Source organism: Sciurus vulgaris (genome assembly GCF_902686455.1).
Source record: "Sciurus vulgaris genome assembly, chromosome: 8".
Lineage (NCBI taxonomy): Eukaryota > Metazoa > Chordata > Mammalia > Rodentia > Sciuridae > Sciurus > Sciurus vulgaris.
This window is the reverse complement of record NC_136468.1, coordinates 64,174,191-64,201,941: the sequence shown is the minus strand read 5'-3', so window position 1 is coordinate 64,201,941 and position 27,751 is coordinate 64,174,191. Positions and strand designations below refer to the sequence as shown.

The 27,751-nt window shown below is 39.8% G+C and overlaps 1 protein-coding gene across 9 annotated transcripts in view; it reads right to left on the bottom strand.

Annotated features, from left to right (window-relative positions):
• The window catches only part of MAGI2 (membrane associated guanylate kinase, WW and PDZ domain containing 2), a 1,317,383-nt gene that overhangs the window by 122,257 nt on the left and 1,167,375 nt on the right, over positions 1-27,751 (bottom strand). For all 9 annotated transcript variants that reach the window (XM_079150214.1, XM_079150216.1, XM_079150215.1 and 6 more), the window contains 2 exons: positions 21,861-22,053; positions 14,617-14,865 (listed from right to left, as the gene is read on the bottom strand). In XM_079150214.1, the coding sequence (XP_079006340.1) occupies positions 14,617-14,865; positions 21,861-22,053 (442 nt within the window). The remainder of the gene's footprint in view (positions 1-14,616; positions 14,866-21,860; positions 22,054-27,751) is intronic.

Here is a 27,751-nt window from a genome sequence, read left to right as displayed (position 1 = left end):
TAAGATGTTAGCTTCCTGAATCTGTCTGCTAATTGTCTTCTCACTTCTCTCAAACTTTCTGTTTCTTTTTGTCCAATTTCATGTAAGATTTCCTTTATCATATCTTCTAATACTTGTATTAAATTTTAAGTTTCAATCATGATATTTAAAATTTTTAAAAAGTTTTTCTTTAAGCATGGTGTCAGTAAAACATTCTGTTTTTTACTTATAATTATAATATTGTCTTAGCCAGCTATGGCTGGTATAACAGAGTACCCTAGATTGACATAAATAACAAACAATTAAAGTTCACAGTTCCGGAGGCCATAAGTCAGAGACCATATGCCAACATGGTTTCATGCCTTATGAGGACCCTTCTTCTGGTTAACTGATGGCTACTGCTATGGTTTGAGTCTTTGTTCCCTGAAAAACTCACGTTAAAATGTAACTACCATTGGGGCATGACCTAATTAGGTCAGGAGGACACTACTCTCATGGGTAGAATTGGTGCCATTTATAAAGGGATAAGAGTGAATTGATCCTCTCTTGTCCTCTTTTGATCCCTTTACCTTCTGCCATGGGAGGATTCAGCAAGGCTCTTGACACATGCTGGCACTTGAGGTTGGACTTCCCTGCTGTTATTACTGTAAGCCAATAAATTTCTGTTCATTAAAAGTTACTCAGTCTGACTGCAGATTGGTGTAACCACTATGAAAAGCATTATGGAGATTCCTTAGAACACATGGAATGGAACCACCATTTGACCTAGTTATCCCACTCCTTGATTTATACCCAAAGGACTTAAAATCAGTATACTATAGTGACACAGCCATATCAATGTTTATAGCAGTTCAACTCACAATAGCTAAGCTATGAAACCAACCTAGATGCCCTTCAACAGATGAATGGTTAAAGAAAATGTATACATACACAATGGAATATTACTCAGTCTTAAAGAAGAATGGAATTATGGCATTTGCCAGGAAATGGATGGAATTGGAGAATATCATGCTAAGTGAAATCAGCCAATCCCAAAGAATCAAAGGCCGAATATTTTCTCTGATATGCAGATGCTAATTTACAATGGTGGGGACAGTTAGGGAAGAATAGAGGTACTTTGGATTAGACAGAGGGGAGTAAAGGGAGGGGAGGGACTATGGGGGTAGGAAGGATAGTAGAAATGAATCAGACATTATTACCCTATGTGCATATAAGATTACACGACCTGCATAACTCTACATTATGTACAAGCAGAAGAATGACAAGTTATGCTCCACTTATGTATGATGTGTCAAAATACATTCTACTGTCAGGTATAACTAATTAGAACAAATTAAAAAAATAAAATTACCAAGTCTGTGGTATTCTGTTATAGCAGCACAAAACAGACTTAAATAGCTTCCTTCTTCCTGTGTCTTCATGTGTTGGAAAGAGAGAACACTAGTCTTTTCATCTTCTCATAAAGTTACTAATCCCATCATGGGGGCTCTCTTCTTATGGCTTCATCTAAACTTATTTATATCACAAAGGCCCATTTCCAAATACCATCACAATGGGAATTATAGCTTCAACATATGGGTTTTGGAGGATTCAAGCATTTGGTAAATATCTTCTTATATTTCTCTATGGATATAAAATGGAAGATTTCTGGAGATTTCTTTTGGTCCCTGAATTATCTCCAATTTTTCTAGTTTTTTTTTTTTTCACCAGTACTTATTCGTGGGTTTGTTTTTCTACTTTAAAAATACAATGTTCACGTCTGATGGTCATGGTGGTTGTGTTCCATTCTCTTTTGAGTATTTTAAGTTCTGGTCTCCCTTTCTTGTAAAGAGTGAGTCTGTTTTCCATGTCTCTTCATGGTTTCCTCTGCCTTACTAGGTAAGTTGTTACTTTTTTCTTTAAAACATTGTCCACACCTGCCCACTCCTTTTCTCCTCATTCATTTACTCTCAGTATATTGGAGTCTAAGAAATGTGAGGAGATAAACATGTTATCATTTTACCAACATCAATTAAAAATTGAAAAAATTAATTGTTGCAATCAATGGTTTACTGTCCCAGTTAGAGATTTGGAATCTATTTTTTTAAGTCAAATAACTTATGTGCCCAAACTTAAATATCCTTTTCTCCTGTAACCTTGACAGGTAAAAACATGAAGGACAACTGATTGCTTTTCAAGTGTTCAAAAAATGCCATAAAATTACACTTCATCAATCTTAGGTTTTGGGTTACCAATGTTCAATGAAACTATACTTTCTGTCCTCTCTATCTCTCACCTGCCTTTTGAAGTACGTGAGGTTTCACACCCATTAGTGTACCTGGCTCTGAGTAATTTCTTAGTTGGCCCAGTAGAAATGGTTGATCGTTACAAGCAGGTGTTGCTGACAAGTCATGTTTCTCATTTTTACAGATACAGTGTATTCTATCTCTGCCATCTCCTTTTTCCTTTTATAGCCTCTGAAATTGTGTTTTGTAAAAAGTCACTTGGCTATCTTCACACAGTTTTCCTGTTACAATAGGTAAATGTCAAAAGCAATCAGGTGCAATATCTGCTTTCTATTGTATTCCCCTAAGCCCTGAGGCAGATAATAACTTCTTGCAATATTTTCTTAATGTAAATGGAAAAAGATACTAACCCAGGCAAATGATCCCTCCTGAGCCAGCTGTCCTTTTCAATATGTTATCCCAAAGATTACATGAATATTTATTGGCTCTTCAGTTTCTCACAGAAGCCAAAGTTCTACTAACAGGGTATAGCAATGCTTTAATTTGAAATAATGCAATTTTGCATGAATGGATAAAACCAAATATGAAAAGGCCCCCAAGCAAAGTGTCAGAAGCCAGAAGATCTTGATCATATATTAACTTTGAAAACAAATTGTAGTGTGACCTCTGAATGGTCCAATAAATTATGTGGGTTTCTGGCTTCAAAAGTGAGACTACCACCACACATGGTCTTTCTTATCCTTATTTTTCTTTTTCTAAGTATTGCACATTTTAACTTCATTTGCATTTCTGCATTTGCATTTTCCTCCATCACTTATATTTTCAAGCATTGTAACTATACGTGTTTTCATTTTTACTAAGCCATACTTTATATACCATTATAGACTTTCATGATAATTTTACCTGAGACTATCATCACAAAGTGACTTTTATTACTCTAATAATGAGAAATGAATGAGAAATGAAAAGAGAAGGACTGAAGAGCTTCAAAATGTGCACAGTGAAATGGCAATTATACTCTGGAGGAATGAGACCAAAAGTGAAATAACACCTCACCAAAGAAGATATATGGATGGTAAAAGGCACACAGAAAGATCTTCAATATCACGAGTCTTCAGGGGAAAAATGCAAATTAAAACCAAAATGAAATGCCATTTTTTACCTATTGGAATGACCAACATGAAAAACAACAGAAAAACCTGAAAATACATCATAAGGAGGGAGAGCATTTAGAGCCCTTACATGTGGAGAAACAAAATGGTACAGCCACTTTGGAAACTGGCACCCTATGAACCAGCAGTCCTACTGCTAGGCATTTATCAAATGAAATATTTTCACATAATATCTTTTTACATAAAAACTATTTTCATACAAAGATATACATGAAAAGGTTTCTAGCAGCTCTATTAATAATCACCCTAAACAGGAAACAACCCAGATGCCCTCAATTAGAGTATGGATAAACAAACTCTTGTGCATCCACACAAAGGAATACTCTTGTGCAACTAAAAAGGATCCAAATGCTGACACATGAAATGACATGGATGAATCTAAAATGCATTCTATGAAGTGGAAGAAGGCAGAAGCAAAAGGCTGCATGCTGTATCATCCTTTTACATAAAGGAAAAGGTAAAACCACAGGACAGAAAATGAATCAATGGCTGCCAGGGCTCAGGGTGAAACCACAGGACAGAAAATGAATCAATGGCTGCCAGGGCTCAGGGTGTGGGGAGGGGTTGATATTGTGATAGTAGTTTCATAACTAAACATGTTTGTCAAAACTCGAACTACAGATTGGGAGGGGCAAATTTACTATATTGAATTCAAACCTTAAATATGTTAGGGAGGGATAAAAAAGCAGGGGGAGATAAAGAGGTCTTATTTGGATATAAATTGACATATGTTAATAAAAGGACTTGTGGAATATGGAGGAGAAAGGAGGTGGGCTGGGAGTGTGCAAGGGGTTGGGAAAGTCTTCAGAGAGGAAATGCTGTCTGGTGACAAGGATTGGGGAGGGGAGGCGTCACAATTACAGTAGGTGGCCTGCAAAGGCAGACCTGTGGATGAGGGAAGCCTGTATCAGGGGTCGGGGGACAGCAGTGGGCACAGACAGCAGTGGGCTCTGGGGTAAGAAGGACGGATCCTGAAAGGCCTTGGAAAGGTCTTGGAATCCTGATGGGCCTAGAAATTTGTCTTAACAGCTAAGTGAGAAGCCACTGATGGATTATGAGGGTTAAGTGAGATCATAAACATAAGGGATTCCATTATGCCATTATTCCAAGGGCAGTGAGAAGCAGGGCCTGGAGTACAGCAGAGGCAGAGTCTGGTTGGAGGCAGGGAGGTAAAGACCACCACAATTCTCCAGAACTGTACAGTCCAATGTGATAGCTACACATGTGACTTAAGTTCACCGAAATTAAAGACAATTAAGACTTCAATCTTTCAGTCACACTAGCCTCATTCCAAATGCTCCATGGCCATATGTGGCAAGTGGATATGGTGTTGTAAAGTACAGAACAGAACATTTCCATCACTGCAGAAATGCTAACCTAGAAGCCCAGGAAGGCATTAGCAGGGGGGGCAGAGAGAGCCTAATACAATCACTTTACATCTGGTAACACCTTGTCTTAGTCTCTCAGAAAGTGACAGGTACAGCTCTCTATAAATTCAGCCAAAACCAGAATGTAGGTACCTGAAGGTCTATAAAGTTAATGATCATGCTCACTGATTGGAACTGAGAGCAACTTAGCACCAGGAATCATCAAAATCCATAGCTAATTGCACAACCAAGTTTCACTGTATTTAAATTTTGTCAAGTGCCTACAGTAATATAGCCATTTTCCACCTTGCTGTTCATCTAGCAAGCCTAATAAATATTGGAATGATGCTGGGCATGGTGGCACATGCCTGTAATCCCAGTTACTGGGGAGGTGGAGGCAGAAGGATTGCGAGTTCAAAGCCAGCCTCAGCAATTACTGATGACCTGAGCAACTCGGCAAGACCCTGTCTCTAAATAACATATAAAAAGGAGGGCTGGGGAGATAGCTCAGTTGGTAGAGTGCTTGCCTTGCAAGCACAATATATATATATGACTAGGGATGTGGTTCAGTGGTTTAGCACTGCTGGTTCAATCCCCAATACAAAAAAAAAAAAAAATTGGATGATGATTTCTAAGTTGTAATATTCTTCTATTTCACATTATTTCAACTGCTCAGTGCCAGAAAACCCTAAGTATAAAATCTTACAAAATCTGTTACCTTTCTTGCTTTCTGGGAGACCCTCCTTTTAAGATGAACCCATAAGTAAATATCTTTGTATTGAACCACCTTAGAATAGGAAGGTTTTGGGAATTTTACTCTTGAAAGAAGATGGGTTCATCAGGTATCCAATCTAGGCATCTTAACAGAGCAAATCCTTGCCTGGTGTAGAGAAATAAAATCTGCAAGAGGTCAGATGGAAACATGAACATGCACTCTGGACTGTTTAGTTAATTGCCTGTGACATTATGATCTGACTCATCACCCAGAGGAGTCTGGCTAAATAATCTCTAGAAATGATTTCACCCACACACTAAAAATAGTTTGGGTGGGATCAAATCCAGCTTAACTTGTGAAATCATTGGTGGGCAAGCGCACCAATAAAAAGAGCTTTACCAGGAATCCGTGTGGTAGGATTTCCAATAGAGGCACTCCCTGAGTTCTTGGACCTCAGCAAGAAATGGCATTTATCTCAATCAGAAGGAGAAAACATCTCCCAAACACTCTTCCGACATGACTGATCAGTGGTAATAAAGGACAGTATGACCTTCATTTAACAACGTGCTTTGAAAATAGTTTCACATGTGGAAGTGGCTTTATCAGGATATATTTTATGTGGATAATCACTGGGAAAAATAAAATTAAGGAGAATATAATATAACATGATGCCTCAAATGGAATATAAAGAAATAGTATCTTCTGCAAAGGTGACCTGCAGGCTGTGAATTGGATTGAAGGCCATGGGAGAGTGATGGGCATTTTTCCCTGGCGGAGGGTGATCCTGTAGCACCAGGTCTCTTCTCAGCTGAAATCTCCCTGAACCATCAAGCAAATAACAAGGAGCTGTAAGGCTTAAGCCCAGAGGAAACAGCTACCGATCACCTATTTATGAGCTTTCAAGACAACCAAATAGCTGAAGGTAAGAAGACATCTACCTTCTGCTGCTGCCTGGAGAGTCTTTGAACACAATAATAAAAATCCTCCTGAAAACGATTCCCTAGTGGGGAAAATGTAACGATTTATGAGCTCCATTCAAACAATAAGAAAAACTAGTTCAGAATTTTAAAAAGCACACTGTGGGCATTTGCAGATTTTTTGATAGGTTGCACTCTCCTCTTCTTGAGGATAAGAATAATGATACTCTGGTGCAGACCTATTCTTTAAATGATCTTTAAATTTGCTCATGCTCAGAAAGTGAAATGTTTGCATTTGTGTTTCCATTTTAGTTAATAATACTTCAACATTCAGGTATCAGAATACTCAGAGTTGGAAGCAAAATCTTTCTGTTTGCCTTTCTGCTTACTGGTAGGACCCAGTCATCCGAGTTTTAATTTAGGAACAAAACTAGTCATGTTCAGGATTGCAAAGATGGAATTGAATCAATAGGCTCCATTCATCCTGGTCTTAGCTGTATGATCCCATAAAGTAGTAATGCGATTCAGAAGTTGTTCACTCGGAACTTAAATGGTTTGCTTTGTTAATGAGGACTGTGAAATGAATAAATAATTTGGAGTAATACTTTTCTAGGGAGCTTGGGATGCCATCCAAGCTCTCCTGTTCAGGACTATGTAATTATCGCTGAGGTGGTGCTCACACAGATGAATGACGACCAGGGGCAGATGCTGCCAGGATGAGGTAAGTCACAGAGCACAGGGGCTCTCTCCTGGCCCTTCAGAGGACCAGATGCTTATAACTAGAGAGGAGGCCCAGAGGCCCAGAGATGGCTCCCCTGTCACTGATATCTTCTGGTGCTCTCACCTAAGACTTCACCAGACCTGGAGCTGGTGACAGAATCACTTATCCAGGCTAAGAAAAAACCAGTGGGAAATCCATATCCTGGAACAACGCTCCAGTTGCACTTTATTATAGTGAAATTTCTCATGCTGGGCAAGGACTGGCTTGCATGCAGTTCCTTCTGAGTGATCCTCTGCTTTGCCCATTCTTAAAATTATGCCTTGCTGCCTTAGCTAGGTGTAGGCACAGAGCAAGTTAGAGCAGAGCACATTCGAAGTTTTACTTTTGATGAGGTACGGGCTTGATTGCTATGGGAGAATCCAAACCCATCCCATCAACATAAATCACATGAAAACCCTTGAAATGCGTGCTACCAGGAACTGGGAGAGATTCAGAAAAATGTCATTGTTTCTTGCTCTTAAGGAACTAATAATCTTCGCAGGGAGAGGCAAAAACGTAAGCACATGTAAAGTAAAATGACAGTAAAAACAGTCATAAAAGAATTTCTACACTGTTTAAGAATTCACACTTGGGGGAGATGGGTGAAGGGTCAGACAAAGCTCAACTAAAAATTTAGAGTTTTGAGTTCATCTACAAGAGATGTGTACTGTTTGGGCAATGGTCTGTACCTGATGGGATTGCTCTGAAGATTAAAAAAAATGTCAGATTCTTGGCACAATGGCTGATAAAAATTAATGTTTGATAAGAGGAGCCATTCCAAATGGTATGTGGCAAAACTTGGCCTCTAGAACAGAGGAAGAAACTAAACCAGATTTGATAAAAAGGAACTAGTGAAGAACTGTTGGTGAAAGTGGTTGTGCCTAGATTGCCCAGGGTCTTGCCTACAAGAGGTGGGTTTGAACTTTATCCTGTGGATATTTTAATCAGAAGTATTATGATCAAGGACTTCTCCTAGGAGGCCTGGATTATGTATAGAAGGTGCCATCTTTCTTGATAGTCTCTACATCATTGACAACCAGCCTCCACTTCTACCCCAGCCCTGCTACCTCATAAAGCTGAAAACAAGTTCCACTAATAAATAAAGATCTATTTGACTTAAAATATATGTGTCAAATTAGCACAATCAAAACAACTTTTGTATGTGTAGGTTTTCCCAAAGATGATGAAGTTATCTGCTAATCCTATGGTTTCAATGGTTATATTTAGAAACCAGAGATATGGAAGAAATCTGGTATTTTATATAGAATCTCTGTCCACCTTATTTCTCCTGTTATGAAAGTAATCCATTAACAGCATGGGTGATACCATCCTGCCTCCTGCATGAGTTCCTCTCAGCATCATCAGACCACAGAGCGAAAGTACTGAGTGGATGAAGGAACCTACAGTAGAGATTCACTTAAGGAATAAAGAGATAATACATGTTATAAAGCTGGTGAAGAACCCTCAGAGGAAACTTGCTGTTGCAAACTCAAGGAAGTACAGAGAAAAGAATGAGTTTCACTTTCTAATTCCCATGCTTAGCTGTGTGGATATGTATGATTTATCTATCTTTCCAGCAGTGACTTCTGGGGAAGGAACATCAAGAGGTCAAAGTTGATTATAAGACTCGGAGAAGGTCAAGGTGCCAGGATCAGCACCAGTTGCACCTATTACCTTTGCTTTTAAGGTGATCAACAAACAAGGTTTGAAGAAAATCCACCGCCACAGCCTACACCAATAAAGCATAAAAGAGGTGCTTACTGGTTGCTGTCTAGAAGTTTTACTTTAGGGCAGAGCTTTGTGGCCATGGTGCCAATGAAGAGTGTGACAGTGAAGGTGACGGGTGTGATGTGGATGGCTGTGTGGCTTGGGGAGCCTCCTGGGGAGTGGCCTCTTACCTCCTGCAGCCTTATTTTTTTATCTGAGTATTGTAAACATGCCTCATTTTATAAGCATGCACGAAGCAAAACCAGGAGGGAAACACTGCCTTAGGCTGTCTTGAAAGGGGAGCTGGTTTAGTGGATTTAAGTGCTTGTTTCTAAGTTTTCTTGAAAGAGGCTGAGATGGACTAAAGAATACAAAGTGTTAGGAGCCACTTTCAATACATAAAATAACAAAACTAAGCCAATGAAAAATATGGTCAGGCCTCAAACTTTCCCAAGAATTTATACACAGGGACAGAACTGATCAAGTACCTTCTTTTCCATACTGATTCATGTATAATGTAATTTAGAACTGGCCATCGTGGATACGCTGGAGTAAGGCCTGGGCTTATGTCTCATGCTGTTTTCATTAAGTTATGTCCTTGTTTTGGGGTAAGACTACAGAGACCTGGGCTTTTTGTTTTACTGAGTTTCTCTCCTAAGTGACTTTTCAGCAGCCATGTGATTGGTGGGAAAAGTCTGCCCCACTTCACTACTAGCTGTTTTATTTCATTCTTTTCAGGGACCATGGCTAAAAATATCACAAAAGACCAGCTAGCTAAGTTTTTGAATCTCTAGAAAAACTTCAAAACTCCACAGCCTGTGGACATGATGGAGGACCCTTTGAGAAGGTCATCAGGGCATTTTTACCAAGGGTAAGTTATTCTTTCCCTGAATATCAGGTTGTACTGGGTCTTTGGAAACATTAGCAAAGACCAAGTCCAAATTCCCACCTGTGCCAGAGAAAGTACACAAGTTGAAACGAAGGTTTTTAGGATAAGTACAGAGAGCTTAAAGATGGCTGAGAAGTCAAGAGTTTGGTGGCCAGTGATGCACTTGTGGATAATGACAGAAACCAAGTCAACACCAATAGAAAAACAAGAATGAAGGAAAAAGCATCAGGATGATTGTTCCCTAGTGATGACTGTATATATGGCCGCTGTTCTGAATCTGCTGTACCTCACAGCTTGTTATGGGCCTATATCTATTTATAAAGTCTCTCAGCAGACTGTCAGTCTCCACTACTAATGCCCAAGCTGCCCATGTATGTCTACCCCAGAAATTCCAGGACAGCCTTCCTGAGCAGGCACAAGGTGGTGATCAAGGGTTACTTTTATTTCATCACTTGTATCAAAGCCCTTCATGAAAACCTCTGGTGGGAGAGTAGGTTTGGTGGGGGAGTAGGAAGCACCACTAAGAACAGGTTATAGTTTTGGAATGAACCTGGATGTCAGGATCCAGACCTTGACCTGGGGAGGCCCAAGGACCAGCCTGTCAATAACACTCCTGCACACAGCAGCTAGGGCATTTTTATAGAGCAATCATTTTATCTGATTGGCTCAGAGACAGAAGGGCATAGACCTCAGGGAGAGTGGCAACAGTTAAGTCAATGGAAGAAAATGATTCAACTTCACAAATGTATCAAAGTTACCAGTTTAAAAAAGAACTTATCATTATTTCCAGTTTTCTATGTTTATCAGTAATAAGGCAATGAACATATTTGTTACTGTCTGGATCTTGAAGGTTCCCTATAGGTCCATATGCTAAAGGCTTGGTTGTTAGCCCACGGCATTGGGAAGTTGTAGAACCTTTAAGAGGTGGAGTCAGTGAGGGTGTAACCTTGAAGGAGATATTGGGATGCTGGCCCCTTTCTCTCTCTCTCTTTTGCTTTCTCACCTCTAGGAGGTGAACAGGTTTCCTTGGTCACATGTCTTTTTGATGTTTTGTCTCATCACAGGCCCCAAAACAAGAAGCCAACTAACTGTGGACTGTGAGCCAAAATACATCTTTCCTTCTTATAAGTTTATTTTTCTCAGTTGTTTTGTCATAGCAACAAGAAGCTAACACATTTGTATCCAAATCTTTGTCCAAAACTTTTTAGGAATTTGTAATGTAATTATCTGTACAGTTCATTCCTACCCTTAGCTCTAGTCTGGAAACCTTTTATTTTCCCTTGGGCCCAATTTTAAGGCCTGGAAACTTAATACTGAGAATAATGGGGCATATATTCTCAGGAAACTGGTCTATTCACATTTTAAATCAGGAAGGATATTCTTGTACTACTAGTAGGTGGCTTCTAAGATTTGTCTGGCTTCAAGTCATAGCTGGCCTCATGAATCACAACCTAGGGAAGGAAACAGGTTGCCCCTTCATGACATTAACCAATACAAAGAAAATGTCTTCTTTATTTTTTGAGGAAATAATATTGTGAAAAAGAACTTGTGGGTCTTTGGTAAAGAACCCTATCAAATGCCAGGCAATGAACAAGCCAGGAACTTCACTGCAAAATTTTCTAATTAGTTGAACAGCCCATGTCCCTGGCAAACTTGTCGTCTTGGCTGAAGAAGCTACGGAAGGGGTCTCCATCCAAAGAGAACATTAACATTTAGGTTCTTCGTCTTTCCTCTCGGCTCTGATAATACTCAATAATGATATAATGTTTGCAGGGAGATTCTAAAAGGCATAGCTTAGAGTCTAAGTTTTAATGTTTCTAGTTTATTAACTTATGGATTCTGGGGGGAAGAACCTGTTGGCCTGAAGCTTTGGCAAAGAGCTTATGCAACTGGACTGGCTTGCCTCATTGCCCCAATGACCACCACAGCTGACCCGGGCTGTAGGTAGGTGGTGGCCATGGTGGCCATGGTGGTGACGACCAGACTCCCAGGAGGCTGGTGTATGGGGAACAGGCACTGGGCCTCAAGATATGCTCATCTACTGCCCAGATCTCACTGCCCTGGGAGAGTGGGTAAATAATGGTGAAAAGTCTGTGCGAACTTTGTGCTTCCAAAGAAAAGTAAGCTGGTGGAATGGGAGCAGATTCCTAGCAGGGACAGTGGTCTAGAGAGGAGCATCACACAGTTCGTGCTCACTCAAGTCAGTGCCATTCTTAGCACTTCTTTGTGTGAATTCCTTTAACCTTCATCACAACCCTGTGACATGGGGATTAAAATCATCTTTTCTTGACAAGCAAGGAAACTGAGGCCCAAAGAGATCATGTCACCTCCTCAAGGTCACACAGCTAGTAAATGATGGATCCAGGTTTCAGATCCAGGTAGTGTAACTGTGGCCCCTGAGTTGTTAACTCTGTTACTGTCTTGCCTAAATGTAACACAGCACCGACCCAAGGCCTACTAGCCCTTGTCCATCAAGGAGAAGGCTTCAGTAGCTACTGCAAACAAATAAAAAACAGTGAGCATGTTAGTGATCTGTGGGCCAGGGTAAGACAGGAAAAGAAATATGCCAAGCCCTGGGAATGAGCGTGACTCCTGAGCACCTGAGAGCGTCACCCTGTGTCGCTCTCACAGAGCCCAAGCACCCTTGGTATTTTGACAATGAATATGAGGCCCAAGGATGGCTCTTTGCCATTCATGACGCACTTAGCATGTCTCTTCAAAATTAGAGATCAAAATCATTACAGAAGTTAAGTAGGAAAGAGCAGCAGCTCCGGGAACCTTTTAGGTGCTTGCTGCAAATTATGTGTTGTAAATGCAGTGGGCCATCAGTGTAATAGCTGCTTTTGCCACAGAGCACAGGGCACCCTGCACTTCGAACTCCTTAAATTGCAAAGAAATAAATATGTGATAAAAGAAGCCACGAGACATCATGAACTAATAGAATAAATTTCTACTCTCCAGGGTGAGGTAAAATCACATCATTTGAAAGTGGTTTGAGTTCTTTTTCTTTCTTTCTCTCTCTTCACCCCCCCCCCCCCCCAGGTCACTGTGTTGTCACTTGGTAGGCAGAAAAACTCACACATTAATTGTAAACTCACACATTAGACCTGTTGTTTTTTTCCCAAACGTATTTATGCAACACACACATACACATGCATGCCCCCCTCCACACACATTCCCTTATACATTTAGAAAGAAAGCAATCACGTTTTAAATAAAGCTGAAATCTTAAATACATGCTTAACATTTTCACTGTGGTCGTATACTTTTTATTTTTATTCAAGTCCTCTAGGTATTCTGCCCCAATAAACAATTCAAATGACTGGAATAGCTACAAAAGCTCTCTGTGAATATTTTCCCCAAGTGTAAATTATTGGGAGGCTGTTTATATAATTCATGAAAATCTTTAGTCTCATGTCCTTTTAATCTTGGTGAATCCATCGTGCTGACAGAATACTGCTTTTAGTCTATGCTTAAAGATTGGATTTATTTCTTCAGCTTATCACGAAGAAAAACAGAAATGAAATTGTACTTTCAGATGTATGTAATTTGGCTTCTGCACATACTTGCCGAGGTTGAACACTTCTGTAGTTTTCTCTCTTGAATCTGTCAAGGCTCAAGTTAAATGGGGGCAGTTCTCTCCATGTAGTTCTGGTGGGTATTTGATAACATTAACTTTATCATATAAAGTTCTTACTCATCCCCAATAACTTAATTTCAAATACTCATGCCTCCTATAACCCACATGTGCTGAAAACTACCACAATTGTAAGAATTTGAGGGCTACAGCATGGTGCAATTATTCTTACTTTTTATTTTAACGTTCCTCTGTTCTGGTGTTTCTACCCATAACATTTGGGGCTAAGTCACTTCAGCATAAAAAATGGCAAGCTGTCCTATCCCCTCTTCTGTCCTTCTGCTTGCTGGCTGCTGAAAGAGTTCTGGAATGTTGATGCCTAAAGGAAATCAATCAAGGAAGCCGGAGAGTTCACAGGGATGGAGCACTGGGAGAGGAATGAGGCCTCTGGCACCTGTTGTACAGACTCACAAACCTTGAAGTTGGAGGAACCTCCAAAGTCAAACTCATCTGGTTTTTCCCCCTTGTATAATGCTATTACCCACGGGGAGGGCTCCAGTATCTCTGGCCCCACAGCGTTGTCTTAGCAGCCTCCTGACTGTCCTGTGCTTCCACTCTTGCTCCTACTCCATCCCGCCCCACCCAGATTTCATTTTCCACAAGCAGCTGGACACATTTTTCAAAACAATAGTTCAGATTTCAGTCTATTGCTTAAAACCTTCTCACACACTCAGACTACAATACAGACTTCTGACCCACAGTGTATGGAGCCTACACTGCTGAATTCTGCTTAATTCTACATCTTCATCTTACACTACTCTCCCTTGCTCACGACTCACAGTCATATTGGGCTTGTGTGTATTTCTTGAATACCAAGCTTCTTCCCACCTGAAGGCCTGGATCACCCTCCCCCTAGATCTTCTGCATGTCTGGTCTCCTAGGGAACATCTCTCAATCAATAGAAGCATTCCCTGAGCATCAGAAAAAGGAGCACCTCTCTTCATGGCAACACTGCCACATCCCCCTGTTTCATTTTCTTCCAAACTTACAAATGAATGAAGCACCTTTGTGGGGGTTGAGGAGTTGGGGGGATTAGTTGTGTGGTGTATTCTTTTTGAGCCAAAGTTCTGCAACATTAGGCTATTCAGTGGTAAGGATGGTTTAGGTTTATCTGTGCGCAGAACCTGTGACTTTCAGATTATTTAGTGTGTCTACAACCATCCTCTGATCCATTTTTCCATTATCTCTACCATTAGAACAAATAAAAACTAGACCCCTCATTAAAATGCAGGCAAATCGGCCACTTACTTATAGTGGCTCCAGACTCAGGCCTGTTCAGGGAGCTGATGATGACAAAGCCGAAGCCCTCGTTCTCTTTGCGGTGAATGACCACGTCACTGGTCTGCAGGCTGTGGGAGGCGAAGCCTTCAGGGGGAGAGGCGTTGCTGCTGGGGGCCGCGTGGTTGCTGTTGGTGTAAGTTGCGTAGTCACTGCGTGGAGAGCTGTGGTGGGTTGACACAGAGCCGGGGCTCCTCCCGTTCTCAGGGCAGGGCTCCCCTGGAACACATATTGGACACAGGAACTCAATCATTCAACAAGGTCTTAAGGAATTCTTCTTATGTACTAGACAGTGTTCTAGATGGTGGCACAGTTACAAGACTGGTTGACTGGTTTCTCATTCCCTTAGATTGTGAGCATTCGGAGGACTACAAAACTAACTATAGAGCCCGCCAGTCTTGGCCCAGTTCTAACCTTCATAGAAAACACAGGTAAAACCCATCATCAGCCCTCTCTGTGTTGATGGTCTGTATCATCCTCTTGTCATGACTGCAAACCCCTGGGACAAGGTTTATTTTTAGACACTGAGCTTCTTAGATGTATAATAATTGCATAAAGATGGCCCCAAATCAAATAGAATCCTAAGCTTTACTGTGCACTTAAAGAACTTATAAAAGTATACCTTTAAGATCCATCATGGAATGTGTTTTTCAATAGGTCTGAGAAAATTAGACACAGAGATCTGGGTCAAGTTTTAAGGCCTTTGAGTAATGAGGCTGTAGATGTTAAGTAGGGCCAACAACTCAGAAGATGTCCACATAAAGTGACCTACCATCACTTTTTAAGAGCCAGGGTTCTATTTCATGATATTCTGCTATCTTAGAAGTATACAATTTCTTCATGTGCCTGGGAAATACACTGCTTAAAAGTAGTCTGCATGTTTTTTTTGTATGCCCTTCATACCTCAATAAAGTGGTTTAAAAGAATAAAAAAAAAAAAAAACCCAGATTTTCACTTTTTTAAAAAAGTAGTTTGTTCACTCTAGGATCAAATCTAATAATGGTATCAGGCTAAGAAATTAGAAGTTTTGAATCTCTATGGAGGTGTTGGAGATCTTGTTCATTTATACGCCATATTACAAAATATATTCTATTATCAACCAGATAAAACAAGCCAATACTTCCTCAAGAAAGCAAGCATGTTTATGTGGCAGAATGATAGAAAGTTGGCAGCCAAGAGAGGTTAGTTTTTGAAATGAAAGTTGATCTGTCATCCAGAAAGAATGTTGTCATTTTAATTTAATACCTAGATATTGGCACTCTGATTAAAATAGCTGAAGCAGGGACCTAGAATACTGTAATTAAAAATAGGACCATTTCATTTCCTTCTTAAAATTTGATTAGTATACTAAAAGATGTTTATACAACAGAGGAACAATAAGATGGAAAAACGATGACAATCAGTGATTCCTTTTTGGGTCTTTGGATCGCCTCTCTTATTGAGAACACTAGAAGGTGTTCCTTGGGCAAGTTGAAAATAATCAGCAAAAGTTCCAGTGAAGGCTCTGCAGGTTATAAGCTGCAATTCCATTCGTGCTGTTGTTTGGGTCTGGGATGTCCTCCCAAAGCCCATGGGCTAAAGGTTGGGTTTCCAGTCCTTGTGCTATTCTGAAGTGGTGGGAATTTTAAGAGGTGGAGCCTAGCAGAAGGTCTGGCCATTGGTGATTGCTCTTGAAGCAGATGGTGGGAACGCCAATCCCTCCCTTCTTCTTTTTCACTCAGTGGTCATGAGGTAAATGGCATTGCTCTTCTGTACACTCCCACCACCATGTGTTGCTGTAAGCCCAAAGCAACAGGGTCAGTGAGTCATGGGCTGAAACCTGCAAAACTATGAACCAAAATAAACCTTTTCTCTTGATTCATCTCAGGTACTTCTTACAGTAATGGGAAGCTGACTAACACAATTCTGAAATGAAAAAGAGAGAAAGAACAGAGACTAAAAGAATATCTATGCTGATAACTAATAAAGGGGCTGCCTTTATTCTTATGTCTAGATTTTAAAAACAGTGTGACATCAATTAAAAATTTAAAGAAAGGAAGTACAATGCAAAATAAATTACTAAATAACTAAAAACTTTAAAATGTCCTTATAAAAATATATTAATTTCTTGTCTGTAATTACAGAATGGATGAGAACCAGGCTACTTGCTATTATTATTTGATAAATCTGATTTTTCTTTAAGATCTAATTAATAAGGTTTTAATTAAAAAAGGATGCTTTTCATTCACAAGAGATGTACTGTGGTCATAAAATAACAAAATGTCAATGTCAAAGTCTTTCCCTCTTTTGAACTAGAATTTAAAATTTCTCCCTGTAAGATGTACTCTCCTTGGCTGAAAACATTATATCCAAAGACAAGCTGTTATTGTCTTGGCAAAGCACATGTCCTTTATCAGTCCTTGTACAAGTTGGAAATAAAGTGATTAGAGATAGTCTGGAAGAAGAAAAACAAACAATTATTATGCTGCTACATTAAATTGAAAATCTCCTCAAGTTATTGGACCAAATCAGTAACTAAATGTCATAGGCAGTGACAAGAGAGATCTCATTTTCTGGCTGTCATATTTTTGGGGTTTAAGAGTTGTGGTTGTCAGTAAATCAGCAACAAAGAAGAATTATCTGTCTTTGCAGTAAATGACTGGGAGTGGCTATACCACAGGTTCTGGAGAGAGAAAGAAAATCACTGACTGAGTCAATGTGAATGGTCCTGGGAAGTGGGCGAGTTCAAGATAAGAGAAGAATGCTTTTCTATTTTTTTTAAAAATATTTTTTAGATGTTGATAGACCTTTATTTTATTCATTTATTTATGTGTGGTGCTGAGGATGGAATCCAGTGCCTCATACATGCTAGGTAAGCGCTCTACCACTGAGCCACAACCCCAGCCCCTCTATTGCTTTTGAACTCCTCTTTCAACACATAGGGAAAAAAAAAAAAAAAGTTCTTTATCATTAGCAAAGCAAGAGAATTTTAAATCAGGAAGTTAAGATTTCCAAGTTCCTTGTGACTTGTCCTGGGTCCCTGGCTTTTGAAAACTGGTAGTGTGACTGTCTTTAAGGGATGAACCAAGCATCATTTTCCATTCAACTGGTTCTGGATCCAAATGAGAATTATCTTCGTTCTAACAATTCTTTTGGTTATAGGGCATCAATACTACTGTTTTCAAACAATATAGAAAATGTCAGGAACTAACTAAATACAATATGCATTTTTTTAAAAAAAATTATGAATTTCCAAGATCCCTGATTGATTCTTCTGACTCATTCACAAATGGATGCATAGAATTCAGTCACAATATTTACTGAAAATCAAACAATTACTTCTTAGGTTAAGCTTCTGTGTGTTCCCACCAGTGACAATGGAAATCATCACTGTGCTGACTGAGAGAGGGTCTCCTTTTAGGAGGGCAGGAGTCACTGACAGTGCCTGCCAGGTGAGATGGCCTAGACCAGAACATTAACTACTGGTCAGGGTTGCTTCTGATTTGCATAGGACTGTCCTGTACTTAGCTATTAACTGTTCAAACTAATTGACACTGTTGATAAATAGGGAGAGTCTAGAGAAATAGGGATTTGTAGTTTCTCTTGAAATACTTGAAAATAATCAGCTGGATCTGGGTAATGGCTGCTCTCTTGACTGGGTATGTGTTTGCAGGTTGCCTGGTCCTGACTACTCCCCAGTGCTTCTTTGCAAATACCTCATTACCTCATTTTCCCATAGAGTGAGGAATCCACAGGGCCAAAGGGACTTGTTTAACCAGAATCTTCATTTTCCTTCTACACCCACACACTGAGTACCAGGACTCTGGATTCTGTAACTAGATAGACCTGGGCTGCTTTCAGATGGTGCCTAGGCCTCTTCTCAGGACTGTCCTCCTGAAGGATGACAGCGGTTTAGAAGGGCAGATCTTGCCTTCAGACTTGGCTGAGGCAATGTGTGTGTGTGGACAGAGCTTGAATGAGTGGGCTGGGTGTACACATGCATGTGCACTGGGTCTCTCCAGTGCCTCATGGAGCACGGTGGCCCTGGAAATGGCTGCAGCTGGCTGGCTGTGGCATTTGTGTGAGCACTCCTGGTTCATACTCATTGAGATGGACAATTTGCTGAAATGGGTGACATGCTCATAGACAAAGGACAGGGAATGCATTTAGAAGAGACAAAGCATAGGAACCAGGACCAGGGTATGCACTGTCACCTGGAATATTTGCTGAACTTTTCATCCTGCTGCCAAGAAATCTTTCCCTTTCTTAGCATCAAGCCAAGAATTAGACTTTCCTGTAGGTGTCAGAGAAAGACGCTGAAAGCTTTAAGACTGACTCTAACATGTTTTGATTAAGTCATACAACTTTCACATTCTAGATTTACATTTTAGGAAATTCTTCAGACACTGTCCTCTCCAAGAATTGGTGTGCACTCAAAATAATGTCATTAGGCTGATCATCTCAAAGCTAAGACACAAACATATCAACATTTATGCTTTCAGTATAATAATTAAAGACACTCTTCCACTGTAGTTGAGGAAAAAATATAACTATTTTGGGAGCGGGTGGAAAATTAACTCAAGGTGCAAGATCTGTACTACAATTATCTGGTAAATAAAATTGGAGGCACTGCTGACTAGTTTGTTCCTTTACTCACTAATTTCTCACTTTTAAGGATTTAGATTGACATTGCTCAACTGAAAAATTTGCCCTTTTATCTGTAATGTACATTTTTTTATAATTTAATATTTGGAGCAGGCTTTTGGGTTCTTTTAATTTTTGTCCAATGTTACTGACCTGTCGGTGTCTCATCATGAATGTGTTCTTTTTCTAGAGCATCAGTTTGAAAGCCAGTGCTTCCACCTCCTTTGGAAGGTGGGGCAGGGCATTTGTATACACTGAGACTAGGATAAGACTGAAGGGGTTAATCTCCAGAACCTCTCTTAACCCCAGCCCTTTGTGCATCATATTGCCTCTCCTTCCTGTGAGAAGGTGGCAGCAATATCCTCTTCCTGTCCCTCTGTTTCTGTCTAAGCTGATCACTGACTTCCCTTCAGCCTGGAGCCATCCCATCCAGAAACAGGCTTATGCCTCCTACTGCCTTGTTTAGAGAATCATAGCAACAATGACAACAACAACAACAAAAACAATACTTGAAAAGCCATCTCCACCATCACATCCATTTGTAGTTGTCCTTTCTCACTTTGAAGAAATGGCAGCTGTAAAAAAAGTCATCCTCCTATGACTTTTAAATTGTGTCCATCCTGTTTTGGGGCATTTACTTTGCTCTCAAAGTATCCTTTGCCAAACTTAATCATTTTCAATACTGATGAAACTTTCAAGGAAGAGTGGGCCGAATTAACTTGGAAACTCTCCTGGTGTGAACAAGTAGTTTACAGCAGAACATTTTCAAAAATTAAATGCACTCAAAATGCACTCAAAAGCCTAACAGAATAAAGTTGGTAAGAATTGCAGTAAAGAGCATCTTTATGGAAGTCACAAGATACACAAATTGCAGGAATACATTTGTGTAGCATTTGGCATATACTCCAATAGCTTGGGTTGATTAGAACAAAATTTAATTTGCAATAATCAGTCAGTGGCAAGGGGAGCATGAAATTATGTTGGTACATTGGTTTTGCACTTTGCCATATATTTCCTTGTAAATCAGGTATCTTTTTAATTTATCTTTAGGTTACAGAACATATAGCACAGCAAACTTTTTATTAAAAATCACTCTGCAGGGAGAGAGACAGTTAAATGTTAACCAAGCAAACACTGTCTTCCTCTTGGCATCTTGCCCAAGGAGAAGGCATAACTCAAGGTGTTTTACTTCTTTGGGTCAAATGGTGTGCCATGAATTTCTGAAGACAAATGGTAACTCTTAGCAAAACCTCTATACAATATAAAATATATAGCAGTCTCTACTGGTGAGGGCTGACAATTCTTCTGACTTTCCCTTTTAAATGATTGTCCTTGTTCAAAGTCTAGTTTCTAGAGGACTCAAAAAGAAAAGGATATTTAGTCTCATAAATCGTGTCTTCTCTAGTCATTCACAGCCTGTGATTAGCAGGTGGTCCTTTTTTTTTTGATTTCAATGTCATATAAAAGCACATGTAAAAGTCTCTTTAAGTTAGGGAGTGTCATTTATTAAAGGTTGGTCTTTGAATTCACAAGGGGTAGGGATGCTGTCTTAAAATGAGGAGGGGGACTTAAAGTGGCATAAGGCAATATCAGTCCAGAGGTAAGACTCCGTTTCTATGTTGTCACTAATTCACTGAAGCCACCAACCCTCTGGGCCTTGGTCTACTAATCTATAATGAGAAGAAGCCATGAAGTTCCCTCCTAATTCCAGAACTGGATTAATCCTTATGAATGATGGTCAAGGGGCTGAAGAGAGAGGCCAGCAGGCCTTGAGACAGAGGTGACAGTGGAGTATCATTGGCATTCTGCTTCTGCGATTTACCAGACAAGGAATGGGCAGTTCTTATGGAAAATCCATAATCCCAGAGTTATTCAATGTTCATATTACAAAAACAATATAGTGTTTATAACAGACATATTCCTTAAGCATATAAATCTTTTTTTTGGGGGGGGGGGTTGATAGTGACGAGAAGTAAATTAGATCACATTATGAACATGCAGCCTGACTTTTAAAGTATGTCTTTGGTGAATTCCTTTATGAAGCTAAGAAATGGTTGTGAAGGGAATAATTACTCTAATTTATCTGTTTCATAAGTTCGGAGCCATATGAATTATGTTTTCTCAGAGTGAGAGCAGTATTTTTCAACACAGGCTAACAGTTTTATTGTTACCTTTTATCAGGCTCTACAATGAAAGCTAATTTTCCATCCTGGTTTCCTTATTCTGGCACCAAAATGCTGTAGTTCTTTGTTTGTAAATACAATAAGGGACATTTTCCAAAGGCATATTTTCCATTATTACTATGTTCTTCTTATAACTAGCATGTACCAAAGACCAAAGAGTATACGTGTCTTAAAATAGCCTCAGGCTTTGCTAGAAATTTTTAATGACTACATTTAAAAAATAGGCCTCCAAGACTATTTGGATTTTCATACTAGGGTACTTTCAAAATCATTGTTGCTTTGAGAATTTCTAGGTTGTTTTCATTCTCATATAATACAGAATCTGATTTAAAGGTTTGTTTCAAGTGTCCCTACGAAAGCATCTCACCACCTAAGTCCCAGCTCTTGCTGCCGGCTCTAGGTACCTACCTCCGCATAGCACCTTTCTTCTCACAGTGAGGTTAACCTGCCCGTTGCGGGCGGCATGGTGCATGAGGTCAATGACATAGCGGTGGGTCTTGCCAGCCACTGGAATCCCATCGACGTAGACGAGCTCATCTCCTGGGTGTAGGCGGCCGTCTCTGTCGGCTGAGCCCATGGCAATGACGGCTCCGATCAAAATCTAGAAGAGCAGTGAGAAGGAAGTGACATTCACATTTCAGATGTGTGTGTCCATCCGCGCATGTACTTGAAAACTGAGAGGCTGGAAGGATGACCTCCCCATTCAGTTGCTTATTCTTAGGGAAATAAACGTTTAGAACTTACAGCTCATTGCCATAAAGTTTAAGGATACCTGCTTCCTGGCTCGTAAGTGTTCCTTCTTAGGAAAAATTCTAACTTAACATAATGATGCTAATGGGTCAGCATACATAAACTCTGCATTGAAATGAGAAGGGGATCGAATCCCAGGCTTCAGTTCTTATTTGTGTGACCTAGGGCAAGGCTTCTTAATCTCTGTGAGCCTCAGTTTCTTTACCTGCAAAATGAAGAAAATAATAATAGGACCTATTTCGTAGGGTTATTGAGAGACTTGAAAGAAATTATGCATGTGAAGCATTTGACCTTTTTCTAGGCACAGAGTGAGTGCTCAAAAAATGTCAAGGGGGATCCAGCTGCTGTACATTATTAAGCTGTGGGGAAGGCTCAAAGTTCTCCTTTTTTTTTTTTTTTTTTTAAATTTTTTGGCTTTGCTCTTCTGTAAGAGGAAACCAAAACAGAGCACAACAAAACTCATGGTTGTCTTTTACTGGCTAGTTGACTGACTCAGTCACATCTTCTCTAGATTCCATTCCTGTGAATATTTTCTCAGACACAAAGGAGTGCTTGTGCTGTGTCAAAGTATATGTGCCAGGAAACGAAGAGGTATATGTCCGGGAACTGCGGATGTTTTTATAATTCTCTCAAGTAGACACTTGGATGAGAGGAAATACATAAGGTTTCCCACACCCCATTTAGAAACATTCAATTTGGAGCTCATTAGCAAGGCCTTCTTTCCTCTGAGAAAGAAAGTATCAAACATTTTAGTTTTGCTGTTTAACCACCAAATAATTTTTCCAACTCTTGAACAAGGTTTTTTTTTTTTTTTTTTTTCTTTTTCTTTTGTCAGTGGCTGATTCACACAGTATTTGAAGGCAATGGTCACTATTAACCTGATAATACCACAGAGGTCTTACCCCAGGTTTTAAATCTTCATGGAAGCAATACTTGCTTATTGATTTCTTTCAGGCATAATGCGTTCTTTTAAGTTCTGGACCTCCGGGTTCCAGCTAGCTTGCAAAATTGCTCCACCCTGACCTTCAGGCTTCTGTGTCTTCAGGTTTGGCAGTAGAATGTCCCCTTTGTAGCTGGACTCATTGCCATGGTGCCTGGAGTATGGCAACCAAACCTGAATACCCAGGACTTCTGAGGCATACTCTGAAGGACTCCACAGCCTTGGCCCATTGGATAGTTGTCTTTCTCTAAAGGAACACAAATTCCGAACACTCTTGCTGTTTTTCCCCTACACCTGAGGGGTGGGAATGGATTTGCTTTTGTTTAAACATCAGTGTTCTGATGAGCGTTCATGATTGCGATCACGGGAAAGGCCTCGTGTCTCTTGCCTTAGACTGGCTGCATAGTGTGGTTCTTTAGTCTAGAAGTTGGACATGCTTCCGACAGTCTCCATTTTCCCTTATTTTCATGCCAACCTGGATTTATGAATTTCTTTCAAAGATATACTCATCTGTTCTTCAAAAGGCTCAACCCACTATAGAATACTTCAAAGACTTTGTGCTTTGTGCAAAATCCAGTTTGTATGAATGGTTATATTTCTCCAATGCACCCATGAAAATCTTCATTTAGTTGGGTTAGCCCAAAGAAAATACTTCAACCTTTAGATTTTCTGTACACTTAATAATAAAGGTTTATATGTCTAGTTATAGAGAAAAAAGGGGTTTCTGAACTTCTTGGCTAAGTATCAATTTTGAGGCACAATTCTGATTCTACTTAATGAAAGTGAAACAAAAAATAGGGTTTACAACTGAGAGGGCCATAGCTATAAGTAGGTTTTGTTCAAAAATAATGAAGGCAAAGTTTCATATTGAAACATTCCTATTCCTTTCTTGCTATAGGAAAATAGCAAAGATACACAGGTACTCTTGAAGTTATATTCTGTGCTAATAATTTAACATCATTCATTAAAAGATCCCAGTAAAACATCTGCTTTCCTGCTATATGGCTGTGAAATGAGGGACTCTCATTATTAATTCACTTTTTCAACAAATATTCATTGAGCCCAATGATAATTTTAAGTGCTTGGCATCCATTAGTGAGCAATAAACAGAGTGTACATTCTAGGGTCACACTATTGATAAAGGTGTAAATTACATAGTATCCAGGAAGCCATGTACTATAGAAAAAAATAGAGTTGACAACATTGAGAAATTAACATTTGAGCTAAGAATGAAGTTCAGTGGAATCACTTTATAAAAACTTGAAGCTTTAATCTTTCAAATCTTCCTTTACTTTATCTTCTCAAATTTTATGTATTTCTAAAGAGTACATTCAATTAATACTCCGATTGAATATCTAAAACAGAAAATTCAACATGATACTTTAATATAATTTATTATATAGTATTACATAATTATTAAATAGTATTATAAAATAATATACTAGATTTTCTGGTTCCAAAATAAGTTTGCATAGTTATTAAGAAATTGAACTCAGTTGAGCCTGGTACAGTGGGTAGGCATAAGAGGTGCTTGTCCATTAGCTGTACCATATTCATGTGTTGCCAAGGCTCTGGGCACTCCCACTTGGTCCAATGGCCATAGGCTCTGTGGTCTCACTGGTCACATCTCAGGCCCACTGGGAGACTCTTCCCAGGCACATGGCCTTTTGTGCCCTCATGCTCCATCCATTAGGAGCTGCTGCCTTTCCTGGGTAGAGGCTGACTGCTCACAGCATTACCGCTTCCAGCTCTCATGCAGCAGTGGCTCCTCAGCTGGTAGCAATTTTGTATGTCTGTGCATTATATTTCATTGCTGACACAGCAATAGCTCTATGTGTCCATTTAGGAAAAAACCACAACTTTTTATTTTTATTTTTTTTACTTCAAATATGATTTGTTCACTTGACAATTCTGTCATTTCCCATTTGCCACTTTAACTGCAGAGACTGGATAATCTATGGTTCCTTCTTGCCCTGTAACTCATGTTGGCTTCCCAGTGCATATGCTCTCATGTTCACTTAAGCTCTTGAGAACATGCTCTGGGATATGTGAATCTTTAAGATGGTGGTTCCCAAACGTTAGGGTATACAGGAATCAAATGGTAAGCTTGTAAGAAACAGTTCGGAACCCACCCCTGGGAGTCTGACTCTGCAGACCTGGGGTGTAGCCTGAGATTTCACACGTTTAACAAGCTCCCAGGAGTTTTTGGATGCTGCTGGTTCATGGATTAATCACACTTTTAGTAGCAAGGCTCTGGCTATTCTCATTTGGTCCAATAGCCAAAGGCTCCATGGCCTCACTGGTCATATCCCAAGTACAATGAGAGACTCTCCCCAGGTACATGGTCTGAGCTCCTTGACCTATGGCCATGATCACTGTCCAGGCCTGAGGAAAGTGACTGGTCTGTTCTCTAACCCACCAAGTCACATCCTGGCTTTGCTGACCATTGGCCACACTTTCACTTCTCTACTACACCCTAAGTGCTCTTCCTGAAGGAAGAGTTTTGTTGCCAAATAGATCAAGAAAGATTGTGTGTCCCCACAACTGATCCATGGCCCTATCTTTCCAAAGGCCTTTCCTAAACAAACAAAAACCAACCAACCAACCAAACAAAGAAACAGAACACTCTACAATTCTACTTTATCTCAGGCTGTGAGTACTCAGAATAAAACAGAGCATTTGATGTGAAATAATAGCAATTCACATTCAAGTGACTGATACCCCAGTGAGCCAGGGAAAAGATTAATGCTAAAAAGAAAACAAAAACAAATAAGAAACAAATAAGACCCAAAGCATTCTCTCAAGGCCTTTTAATTCCTTTAATTCTTTCCTCACTACCCACCCAATGTTAGTTCAACACCGTGGATCTGTTCTGCAGTAACTGTGAAGGGACAACTTGCCACTGTGGCAAACATTTGCTTCTGAAAGTTTGTCATGAATTTGCATGGAATTCCTGTGACCAGGAGTAGGTCTGTCATTACCTCTTTCTTTGAATGGTTTTTCTCCACTGCAGTGTTTTTCTAGATCTTTCCGTCTTGATGCTTTTCCAGTTCTTTTCAACTCACAGCTGGAAATCCCATTTTTTGTTCCTTTCTGGTAATTTTTTATTCTTTCTATTTCTATTGTTATTTAACTGTAAAAAGTATTTCCTTTTTTCAGGAAAAATGCCCATATGCTTTGTTTGAGCTGGAGTCCTGCTGTTCATTGTTTGCAGAGAGACTTGTCGTGTTTAATGCACACCCTGGGATGTCAATTTCATTTCATATACACGGAGGTAGAAACCTGTTTGATGTAACCTATGAGACCTCCTGTGGCTGGAAACCAAGTCACCTCACATGCCTCTCCCTTTGTAGCATACCAGCAATTAAACCAGTCCAGTGCATTTGGTTTGTGTGTTATCTCTGGGCTTAGAATATAGGAAAACAGGAAGGAAAAGCAGATGGGAGATTGTTATAGCAGACTCCCTCTTCCTGATATGGTCATTCTGAGGTGCCATATTCTGTTTTTCAAGGTTCATTTTCTGGCTTTACTTGTGTCAGGGAGATTTAGGTTTCTACTTTATGGCTTAAATGTCAAAACTGCAACTTGCCACAGGAGTGTGTCTTAAATCATTGAAATGAAGGAATAAACAGGAATAAATCTAAATAAACACAAGAAGGATAATCAGCAATCCATGTAATCAGGGGAGGCTTATCATAAATACTTAAAGTCTACCTACTGAAGGGGAGAAAGGACTTAAGAAAGCAGAGCCAATATTAAGAAAGGTTGGGAATCTGGAAACTTGTGTCTAAACGAGGCAGAAAGATGTCCTAAGGCTGAGTAGAGACTGTGGCTGCATGCTCATACCTGAGCTTCATTTTGAGCAATGTGTGTCACAATTGGGTAACATTTCTCTGGCTTTTGTGCCATGCAGTCTAGCAGAACCTCTCTTTTCTTAAACCAACCAGGGCAATGCTCTTCCCGTGACTTAGTCAGGCAAGCCCTTCTACTTCTGGTTGAGGGGGGGCTAACTGAAGATACTATTTACTGAATGGAATGCTGGGTTAACCCCCAAAACATGGGCTGGCAAAGTAAACATTTCATATTTTAAAGATTGTATTAACATAAGCATCATGGAAAGAGTTGGCACTTCGTTGCTTTGCCTTATATTTATTTTACAGGTTAGTCTTTTATTTGTATTTATATATGGGAAATGGGACCTGACAATATTTGCAGGGCTCAGAGCCTGTAAAGATGGTGATCTGGCCCTGGTTGTAGACTCATGTGGCATAAAATATTCACCTTTCCAATTTCTTTCAATTCAATTCCTCAGGATGGGAGTCTCAAAGATAGTAGGCTAACATTGGCATTGATCAGGGAATCAGGAGCTGTGGCCATGCTCTGTCTAAAAGGGACCACTTAGTTCTAGTCAGAGCCTAGAGGACTTAGAGGTGAGAGAAAGTATGAATTTGAGATCATTATTTGTTCTGAGAAGCTCAGGTGACAGTTCTGACTTGGTAAAAAGCACTTTTTAAAAATTCCATTTGACAAATATATATTGCATGAGGCTCTTTGTTAGCTGTGGAAGGCGCGCGCGCGCACACACACACACACACACACACACACACAC